Source organism: Pteropus medius, unplaced genomic scaffold (genome assembly GCF_902729225.1).
Source record: "Pteropus medius unplaced genomic scaffold, Ma_sr-lr_union100, whole genome shotgun sequence".
In the NCBI taxonomy this organism is placed as follows: domain Eukaryota; kingdom Metazoa; phylum Chordata; class Mammalia; order Chiroptera; family Pteropodidae; genus Pteropus; species Pteropus medius.
This window is the reverse complement of record NW_024344433.1, coordinates 473,211-484,583: the sequence shown is the minus strand read 5'-3', so window position 1 is coordinate 484,583 and position 11,373 is coordinate 473,211. Positions and strand designations below refer to the sequence as shown.

General features: G+C 43.6%; 1 protein-coding gene across 1 annotated transcript in view; it reads right to left on the bottom strand.

The window, feature by feature from the left end:
- Positions 1-9,995: 9,995 nt before the first annotated feature.
- The window catches only part of CRACDL (CRACD like), a 100,455-nt gene continuing 99,077 nt past the window's right edge, over positions 9,996-11,373 (bottom strand). The window contains exon 10 of the mRNA XM_039872481.1: positions 9,996-10,735. Within this exon, the coding sequence (XP_039728415.1) occupies positions 10,593-10,735 (143 nt within the window). The 3' untranslated portion in view covers positions 9,996-10,592. The remainder of the gene's footprint in view (positions 10,736-11,373) is intronic.

Below are 11,373 nucleotides of genomic sequence, written 5' to 3'. Positions count from 1 at the left end.
TTATACTGGTGCCTCCATCACGGCTAGGGCACATACAACAAGGTGCTGGTCTGCCTCTTCACAGGAGGGTTGCAGCTTTTGGATTGTGACTGTTCTGGTAAGAATGTGAGCCAGAGACTCTGGGATCGCCATTGGCATGAGGCCTGCTGGGATGAGGACCCCTTAGGGGAGTTACAACAGTGGTGACAAGAAAGAATGTTCTTTCATTCCAGATTTACTGTCCGGGGTTGTGCTAAGTGCCCAAAGAACAGAACATGTCAGTGTCCAGGAACCAGGTGTCAGCAATTCAAAGCAAGGTGGAAATGTCTGCACCTGTTCTTTGTTAAGCTGGATCAAGGTGCCTGGAGAGCACCCTGGCATGAGAATGGCCTTGGGAGGCCGGAAAAGGTCCAGGTACCGGCCCGCCCTCCTGCCCCGCCCCAGGCTGCACTGCGCAGTCACCTGGCAGCTGCTCTCTGGTCGTGGAGGAAGCGATTATGAACTCTACTTCCCCATGAGGCTGGCTCTCTGAGCAACCCTGCAGGGCTGTGGCTCGTTGTAATGAAGGTATAAGGCTTCCAAAGCCTGTCACGGGAAGGCCCATGACCACATGTGTTTTACAGGCCAGAGTCACTTCGGAGGCCTTGAGATTCAGTCAGCTGTGTATGTGGTGAGGGTAGCGGGGGTCACAGCCCTGGTCCCCTCTTCCTCAGAGCTTCCCTCTGAGCTGGAGGCAGACCTTGTGCAGACGTGAGTGAGCACCCACCTTCCTCAGGGTTGGCTGAGAGCCAGAGGCAACTCTCAGGTCAAACTAAACATACAACCTGTTCCTGCCTCTAGTTTAAAATGGAGTTTGTTGTAACATCATCCCCAGGCCCCTGCTGCCCCTACAGCCTCACTCCTATGTCTGACTGGTGGTGGCCTCACCCCTCAGTGGACACATTTTCTTGTTCACCATGTCTCACTAACCTGTTTCTGAAGTGGGGGGAAATTACAGCTGGTAAACGACCAGTCTGGATTAGCACTTCCCAGTGTCATTCCAGAATAAAATGTGTGAGGACTGATGATATAGTTATTGTCCTTGAAATACAACATAAGAAATCACTGTTAGGTGGTATATCATTCAGGGTTCCCCAGAGAAACAGAACCAATAGGAGACACATACAAAGAGATTTACAACAAGGCGTTGGCTCATGTGATAATGGAGACTGAAAGTCCCATGATCTGCCTGCCAGTGTACAGGCTGGAGATCCAGGGAGGCTGGTGGTGAAGTTCAAAGGCTTGAGAGGTTGGAGGGTGATGATGTAGATTCTAGTCTGAGTGCGAAGGCCCGAGAGCCAGGAGCTCTGAGGGCAGGTGGGCTGTCAGGCGAATCCAGCCCTTCCTCTGCCTTTTTGTTTTATTCGGGACTCAACAGATTGGATGGCACCCACACTGGGAAGGGCCATCTGCTTCACTTAATCCACCTACCGATTCAAATGCTAATCTCTTCTCAAAACAGCCTCACAAACACACACACACACACACACAGATAACCTTTAACCAGCTATCTAGGCATCCTATGGTCCAGTTGTGCTGACACAGAAAATTGACTATCACGATCGGGCACAGTTTTTCCCTCAAAGTGTCCACTTCACACAACTGCAAAATGCAAACCAGCGAATACCTACATGCTTTGGTGTTTTCATAACAAAGATCCCAGCCTGGCGTGTCCCTGTGTCAGTACTGGGAGCTGCTTTTCAGTCCTTGGGTCCAACCCCTGCCATAAAAGTGCAAGCTGAGTGGTTACAATTTGCAGATAACATTTAAGTGGTGTGTTGTAGAAAACAGTAAAAAGAATAAAATGCCTTTGTTTCTTTCTTATTTAAGTAATAGTCCTGGCAACACATTTATGGCTTTTGTACATAAGTAAATATTGTGGAAAAACACTTGCAAATCTTCTGAGGCCTCAGTCATCATGACAGTTATTGAAGGCCCAAAAAGGGTCTCTGCGCTAAATCACGTGGTTCAGAAACGCAGTAATAAACCCGTGGCTGAGTCTTTCCAGAAGAAACATATGCTGCAAATCAACTGGCCTGAGACAATTCATTTATTTAATTTATCCTTTGGATTTAGAGGGGAGCCAATTAATTTAAAGATGCTTTTCATTTGTGCTGGCTGTTCTGATGATTCTTCATTGAGAATGTTAAGTTCTTGGAACTAATGACTCACATCTTATATTTCTGTGCATCGTGCCCAGCCCCATGAACCCAGCTTTCTCCATCTCAGAAGCTCAGAGGATTAACCCCTTTGGCACCTTCAAGGGGACTCACCACCTGAATTGAAGTGCTAAAAGGGCTTTTCTCCCAAGGAAGAATCCTTCAAGCTGACAGACCTGGTTCGGAAAATACCCACTCAATCACCAAATGCTGCCTAAGGCTTAAAGAGTGTTTCCAGAGCTTTTGCTGGAAACACCAAGCCTGGGGTCACGAGAGCCAGGGTGTGAGCTAGCGTGTGAGTGCACACTCTCACGGGATGCTTCAAGTCACTGCTTACTTAGTGCAGCAGCTTAGGCTGTTGACTTCACTTTTAGCTTTCCAAGCTGATAAAATGATTGATAATATCAGTATAGAGAGAGGAAGGAGAAAACAGTTCTGCCTAAAGAATTAATAATATTCTTTCAAATACCCCTAGAATAGGAAGAACAAGGGCTAATAACTTACTCTTTGGAGAAGGGGAAATCCAAGTTAAAATTCTGTCTTGGAGACCTTTGCAAACCAGCACATCTCTTTTTCTGTTCCTTGTATTCGAACTGTGGAAAAATATAAGCAATTGTTGTTTGATATGAAACTGTTCTGTTCCTTGTATTCGAACTGTGGAAAAATATAAGCAATTGTTGTTTGATATGAAACTAAGATTATCCATATTGTATAGTGGTATGAATTATTTGGTTTAGGTTTTTGATAAAGGTAAATCTACCTTGTGTATGTCAACCAGTGGTCAAATGTACTACATAGTTTCATATTTTTGAGGTGGCCAGCTGATAGTTTAAAAATAAAAGATGGATAAGGGAGAGGACAGATACACACATTTACCTTGACTCCTCAACATTCCATAAGAGAGCTGAGAACAGAAGAGGATACTAGCACGGGGTCAGATTTTGACGTAATTCTGGAAAAGAGGAAGTGGGTGCAATGACATTGCTGAGTTACCTGTAGCAGAGTAAGCCACAGCTCACAAGATGCAGAAAACAGTCTGGATACAGCCCTTGTCTTGGCTGCCCCAAATTCCAGTTCAGAATTCACAGGCATAAAACATACCAGTGGAAAGAGAGGCCATAATTAGGCTGGTTCATCAAAGGTGTCTAAGGAATTGTGTCCCAATGGGCAGTTACCTCACATTGCCAACTCCAAGTATTACCCCAGCTAAAGCAGGGCAGCTGCCCTGTAAGGAAACTGGCATGGTGTGAATGGGAGGCGGGGTAAGGGTTAGGCCCTAATGTGGACTTTGATGCCTATCTCACAGGAGAGTCCTCCTTATTTGGGGTTCAAGGGGATGGTAAGAAGTAGGTATCTGTTTCCTGCCTATGTACCCTAAAATTGAGCCTTTCGATTGACCTTCCCTGTCCATAGACTTGATTGTCCTATTCTGGAAAGAAGGTTTTGGGAGAAAAGGGCTACACGAGTGCAGAGGAACCGATGACACACTCCTCATGTCAACCAGCCTGGCTCCCGTCCATAAATACAAATGGACAACCAAGATAGACTTGAGAAACACCAACAGCTTCATAGAAAAGAACCAAGACAAGTAATAACCCAAGGATGGTGACCAGGGGAAGGAGAGAGAATTCAAAAGAGGATCGTCTCAGAGCTCTGTGTAAGGGCATTGCTTCCAGGAAACAAGAACAAGTTAACCCGAAAAAGGAGCAGAGAATAAAGATTCCTGAAGGTTAATGATGGGATTTCTGAATAAGATTGCAAACTAAAATGCAATATGATTTTCAGTATTTGCTGGAGTATAAGAAAAAACAATCCACGTGGCTTTGATGCTTGGGACACTCTCTGTGGCAAGATGCATTTAGTACCAGAGGAGCACATTTACTTCTCCAATCACACTGCTTGGTTCTGTAGTGATTAATATTTACATAATTAAAACATCATAAATACCATGTCTTTGTTTGCAATTTTTAGCATCAACTTCTGGCAGAGCACCAAAGACCTACTTCATTTATAAAATGGGACATAAACATTAAACATGGGCATTATAAGGGTAACAGTGAAGCTGACAATATTCTCACAACGATGGGGAGGAGTGTTGGGTGATAAGAAATAATAGGATCCTCACATCGTAGGGGTTACAATATCAGGAGGAAAGATGTCCTGTTGATGGAAAAGGAAACGGCAGAGTTAGAAAGGTAAACCAGAGCAAAACGATAAATACGTATGTTTATAAAAGACCAGTCTCAGGGAGTGGTGGAGAAAAGGAGTAACGTGAATCAGGCAACTTTCTCATATTTCATAGGGGGGACTCACTACACGCCATGTAAAATTAATAATTAATAAAAAATTAATAGAGTTATAAGCCTGTTATCTAAGTACCCAAAGAATACAGAAAACTGGTACATGTAGTTGTTCTGGAAAGTCGGACTGCCTCTGGAAATTCAAGGCTTTGGTTTTTCATTTCATATTATTCTATAACTCAGGAGTCAGCAAATTATGGTCCACAGGTTGGCTGCCTATTTGTATAAAGTGTTTTTGGAACACAGATACACTCATTTGAACAAAAAAAGCATGCCTCGACTATATGCTATCTAGAGTAAACACACTTTAAATATAAAGTCATACATGGGTTAAAAGTCAAAGGATGAGGAAGATACACCATGCAAACATTAGCCAAAAGAAAAAGTAGAGTAGCTATATTAATTTTAAAGTAGATTTCAGAACAAAGAAGATTGTCAGGGATAAAGAGAGACATTACTTAGTGATAAAGGGGTCAACTCTCCAAGAAGACATAATTTTATGTGTTTGCACCTAACAACAGAGCTTCGAAAATATACAAGGCAAACACAGGTAGACCTGAAAGGAGAAATAGACCATCAACAGTTAGAGGGTTCAGCACTCTAAGTAAATGACAGAGCAAGCGGGCAGAAAATTGTGAGGATAGTGAAGACCCAAACTACCCTATCAACCAACTTGAATTAAGTGATATTTATGAAACATCCAACTCAGCACAAGTGCACATGGAGCATCGACCAAAGATGTTCACTATGTTTGGGCTACCAAATGCCAGTATGAAGGCTGCATGCCACGTATCAGGAAGTCTTGGTGTGATGTGCACCAGAGGAGAGCTGGCTCTGGTAGTTTGCGAAAAGCTCCTCAGGTATTCCTGATTCTTTGTGCCACTTCCGTTGTCCCATCTCCCCCTGCCCTTCCACTCCCACTAAGAACCTGTGGGCCAGACTCTGACCAGAAGGGAATGAATGAGGTTGAGGTGTATGACTGAAATGATGTTTTCTTATAGACTGAGTCTGCACGGACACACCCATGTTGCTAAATACCTTATTTATGCATCTATTCAGTAAGTGTAACTAAGCAACTGCTGCGTACCAGGCACAGCACTGTGCTGACTGTTGGTGAGGGCACAGAGGCACCAGTGAAGATGGCACTGCCATGGCTGAGGGAGCCTTGCCAACAGAGCCTGCAGCCTTAACAAAGCACCTGCCATAGTAGATCACCACATTCTGACCGGCTTAAACAGCAGAAACCTATTTTCTCATGATTATGGAGGCTAGAAGTCCAAGATCAAGGTATCGGCAGGGGTGGTTTCTCCTGAGGCCTCTCTCCTTGGCTTGTAGATGGCCGTCTTCTTGCTGTGTCATCACATGGTCTTCTGTGTGTGTCTGTGTCCTCCTCTGTTCTCATTAGGACACCAGTCATAGGATAAGGGCCCACCCTAGTGACTTCATTTAACTTAATTACTGCTTTAAAAGCTCTGTCTTATAATACAGTCACATTCTGAGGTGCTGGGGGTTAGGAATTAACATATGAATTGGGGGGCGGGTTGAACACAGTTAAGCCTACAACATCTTGCAAGCCCAGCATCCAGTGGGAAGAGATCAAAAATAGAAGAGTTCCAGAAACCTGCTACGACCAGTGCAGAGGTGTCCAAGTTCCCCAGGCGACACAGGACACGTCTGGTTCCTGCCGCTGGCTCCCAACTTGGCCACAATTAATTTAGTGCCTCTCCCCACATCCTCTGTAAAGTTCTTGTGCCCTAGGGCATCTTGGCGTCACCAGTGGACAGCGCTCCAAGAGGAAGGGGCAGTTTGAGGGCTGCCTTGCCTTCAGCAGGGTCATTTCTGCCTCCTGCTTGGGCCTCCTGGAGCTTGGGCAGCTCCCTGGTGGGCGTGCCTGATCCTTACAGACCACATGGTAGATGAGGGCAGGGTGGCTCTGATAACATCATTTTCTTCCCTTGGGAAGAAAGGTGGAGCATCTGAATGCAAAGCTTTCAGCTTCTGAAAGATTGGATTTATTTTGTCTAGAGGACTCCCCAGCAATTTGCCACTAATGTCCCCTGTCTCAGGAATAATTTCACATTTTCCTAAGTTTAATACCGGAATTTTTATTCCTATGGGGAATCTTTCAGAGGCAACTTGTTCTTCACTGGAGAGTGGACCAAATGTTGAGTTTTTGCTTTTCTGCCAATGTAGCAGCAGAGGTGTGAGAGCCTGGAGGCCTCTGGCCTCTCTGCAAACACTTCTGGTGCTCGCAGGAATAGCTGAGCAGCAGACTCCCGGAGCACACCCAACACACAGCCTGCCTGCTGGCGATAATCTTCTGGGTCCCACAAACACATCTCTCCTTTATTTCCATGCCAACGAGGAGAAGTTCCCTATGGAGAAGGCAGGAAAGAAGCTAGACAACGCATGTAAAGCAAATGTCAGCTGCTGCCTGAGCACCTGTGCTACTACCCAAATGCGGGTGTTCAGTCTGCATTATTTCTGCTATTTGGTCCTAAGAAGCCTATTCACTAGGGATTATTTTCATCTACCAGGAAATAAATCGATATTTCCCTCTACCTGGGAGTTCAATAGAACTGAACAGAAGATTGGAGGTGGGGTAAAGCAGATCTGTACCCCTCCCCCATCACATGCATCTATACAGAGGGCTGTTGGCCCATCTGCTGGCAGGCTGCTTCTTTCTGTCTGGCTTTCTTCTCCTGGTAATGAAAAGCTTTCAAAGCACTCTGAACAACCGCATTCTGCATAAAAGCCCATTTGGATCGTTTTCTGGATGGTACTTCTTGGTAATAATTAGTATTAAGAGCAATGCAATGTAATTACATTACAAAATGAATGTAAAAGGCCCTGCCTTATAGATACAGAGCGGCTTGGGTTTGGGCTGGCCACCCAGTCCAGACTCTTTCTAGGGCCGAGATGTGTTGGACATCTCAGAGGGTGGCTATCTACCCTCCCTCAGCTTGCTCACCGTGAGTGTTGGGGAGCTCACTCCTGACCGGGCAGCTTTTCCCATGCAAGTAACTCTAAAAGGGCAAGCATGTCTTCATCCTTCTCCAGGACTTTCATTTCTGGTCCTGGTTTGTTCCTTAGTTACACAGGATAAGTTAATTCCTTCTCCCTTCTTCAAACATCTGAAGCTAACTCTCCTGCCTCCCCTTGGCCTCTCTAGAAAATAGGGCTTTGTATGTAGGATGCTCACAGTCCATCAGCCAGAACTCAGGGACAGGGTCCCACACGTAGGCAGGTGTGCGAATTGAGTGGGAGACAATGCAGCCAGAGAGGTAGTCTCTGGCTAGACATCTGTTTCCAGAAACAACTCCATGCTATGCGAGGGGACTACAGATCCTTGGTGTATGACCTTAGTTATCTCTGCCACATAACCGAAGACGGAACACCTAAAATTCTCTCATATTGCATGTATGGTTAGTTTTTAATCTCAGGTAAAATATTAACTTAAAAACAAATAGAAACTTTTCACTTTAGGACCTAATAAAAGAACATGAAACTGCAGTATTAGGTACTTGTTGCTAAGTGACAAATGACACCAAAACTTAATGGCTTAAACAATAACAAATATTTGTTACCTGACAGTTTCAGTGGGTCAGGATTTGGGAGCAGCCTGGCTGGGCACTGTGGCTTGTGATCTCTTATGAGGTCACAGTCAATGTGTCAGTTGGGCTGCTGTCATCCAAAGGTTTGATGAGGGCTGGAGGAGCCAAGCCTAAGCAGCTTTCACATGGCTGGCAGGTTGATGCTGGTGACTGATAGGAGGTGCATTAGTCTGTGTGGGCTGCCATAACAAAGGACCACAGACTAGGGGCTTAAACACAGAAGTGTATCGTCTCCTGGTTCTGGATGCTGGAAGCCTGAGGTCAAGGTGTTGGCAGGGTTGGTTTCTTCTTTTCTTGGCTTGTAGATGGCCGTCTTCTGCTTGTGTTGTCACATGGTTTCCCCTGTGTGTGTGGAACACCATCATATTGGATGAGGGCTCACTCTAATGATTTCATTTAACTTAATTACCTCTTCAAAGGTCCTGTCTTCAAATACAGCCACATTCTAAAATGCTGGAGGTCGGGACTTTAACAGATGAATTTTGGGGTCAGAGCACAATTCAGCCATAATAGAGGTGTCAGTGCTCAGTGCTTTTCACAGGCTGCTCGAGCATCCTAAAGACATTGTGACCGACTTCTCTCAGAGAGGGCAGGTCAAAAAGTGCAGGCTGAAGGTAGCAACCTCTTTCATTATCTCTCTTCAGAAGTCACACGGCCACTTCCGCTACACTCTGGAGTTAGGAGTGAGTGATAAGTCTGTCTCACACTCGGGGAAGGTGAATTAGGTTCCAGTTTTTGAAGGGAGGGTTGTCCAAGAACATGTGGACATATTTTGAAACCACTGCAGCTGCCATAGAAATATTTCCCTATTGTTTCTCTTAGAATCCAATATAAAGATTGCTGCCTTTCTATTTTTTTCTTCCTCAGTCATCCATTTAAAACAGATGCTAATCTAGAATCCCTGTTGCCAATTGCTTTTTCCTTAAAATTACAGGGGTACCTATATTTGCTGTGTTTTCTTCTTCTTAATAGCTCTCCTGTGAGACAGTCACTGTACTCTTAGGGAGAAATGATGGTTTGGGGTATAAATTTTTCCTAAATCTATTCATGGCTAAGCTTTTAGATCAAGGTTGGATGGATGGATTTCTTGCTTAGAGCACATTCAGTCTGGTATTCAGTATTGATGTTCTCTAAGACAGTGCAATTAATAAATCAATTTGGTTGGAAAAAAGAAAATGATCCCAGGATGTTTTCAATAAAGGTAAAACTGATCAAGTGGTGTAGTTCTAATAGCTAGGAAAGTTCTTATTCATGAAGGTGGAAAATACAATAAAAGTAGCAGAACTTAGGGTATGTAAAATTAAATTATAACATACATGAGGTCTTACTGATTCTGACAGCTAAATGTCCCCACCTATATGCATATTCCCATGGAGATTAGCTTGTTCGAAGGAACAAATTGGAAATGTTTTTAAAAATAAAGTTATTATATAACTGAGACATGATTTGGAGATCCCAAAATATATGCTCTGCCTCTGCTGGCTTCTCCACACTCTGCATTCATGGGTCATCCTGGCTAACACACTGCAAACCTAGTTTCAATATGAATGTGCAGATTAGATTAAATAGATGCTAAAGAATTGCAACATTTTGGGAAACTTCATATTTCTAATGTATTGTACCAGATAGATGAGGAGAGAAAAACCCCCTACATTATTTTTTGATTGCCAAAAATAAACACCAAAATTTTATTGGGTGCGAGGGGAACCTAAGAAAAACCCGAACTCCAAAATCAATCCAATCGAGGTTTTAAATGAGATGTCCAGTAATCCATACTTTGTGTTTAACTCAGTGCTGGAAGCTGTGCTCTAAATATTAGTAGAAATAACATTTACACATATGACAGAAGCATGTTTGAAACCTTTTATTGAACAGGCAATGCATTGTGCAATGGTTAAGGACACAGACGCCTAGTGGAAAAGTTTAAAAATTATTTTTGGAAACAGTCTATGAACGATGCACACTGCTGTGTTCTTTCCACTCCTTCACAGAAAACTGTTTTATAGCTGCTCTTGGAAACAGCATCCCCATTTACCATAAATGTCATGCCCAGTAGTAAACATGAGAGGAGAAAGCAGGGTCCACAGGAAAGACAGCGCGACTAGAGACACAAGTTGATCTCAAGTGGGGACATGAACCCACATTCTCCTGGACCTTGCAGCCACGGCCTAGTTATACGTCCACCTTTCATTTCCATTTTCTGCCTTATCCAACCTCCTTTGATCAAAGGAATTCTGAAAGACTCACATTCATACCTTTGGGCGCAGGGCTTCATTCCCCGCCCTTTTTAATGGTGGTGTTTACGGGCACCTCTGGCCCAGGACTGTGGCTGTGTGTGTCTGTCTTCCTTGTTTACCTGATTCCTTCCTCTCTGAGCTCGCCCTCTCATAACCTGATGATAAAATCACTCTAGAGTTTCACAGTTTGTTTGCTTTTAGTGACCATTTTTCACTAAGTGACCCAACAAGGTGGTGGACATTTTTTATCAGCACACTGTCAACCTATTTTATAATTTGGGGCATGTCACTCCAAGCTTGAGATTTCTTTCTGGCAAGTTCCATCCAGGATGGCTGATCTGAGCTGGCATAACTGGCTCTCTTCAGCTGATGCAATTCTTTCTCCGTCATCACTGCAGACTGAGCTGCTGGAAAGAGGACAAAATAAACAAAAATCTGAGCGACGAGTTTGGATTTTCACTTAAGCCTCTTGTATTTCTTTTAAAATATGCATCAAGGTCTCTTAACCGTGGCCTCCAACATAAAATCCTTAACGTGCAAAAACGTAGAGAAGATTTAGGTACAGAATAACTTATGTGATAAAAAAGACTGACATGCAGTCTCAAACAGTGCCAGCAGTGCAGTCAGGAGAGAGAAACTTCCAGAATAAAACTGCAGAACTCTGAAGACTGGTTGTACAAGCGTGGACTTTCTTAACACTACTGCACTGCACACTTAAAAATGGTTAAGGTGGAAAGTTTGTTATGCGTATTTTACCACAATTAAAAAATTTAAAAATACTGACACATACAATGACAGAATCTAAAAACGTACTCAGTGAAAGAAGCCAGACACTAACAGACATATATTTTATGATTCCAATTATAAGAAATGTATACAAAAGGTAAATATAGGAAGACAAAGTAGATTTGTGGTTGCCTAGAGCTGGGGTGGGGAATAATGCGTGACTGTAAATGGGCGTGAAGTTGCTTTTTAAGGGTAAAGGAAAGGTTCTAAAATTGGATTGTGATGGCTGTACAACTCCATAAATATATACTCATTGTCA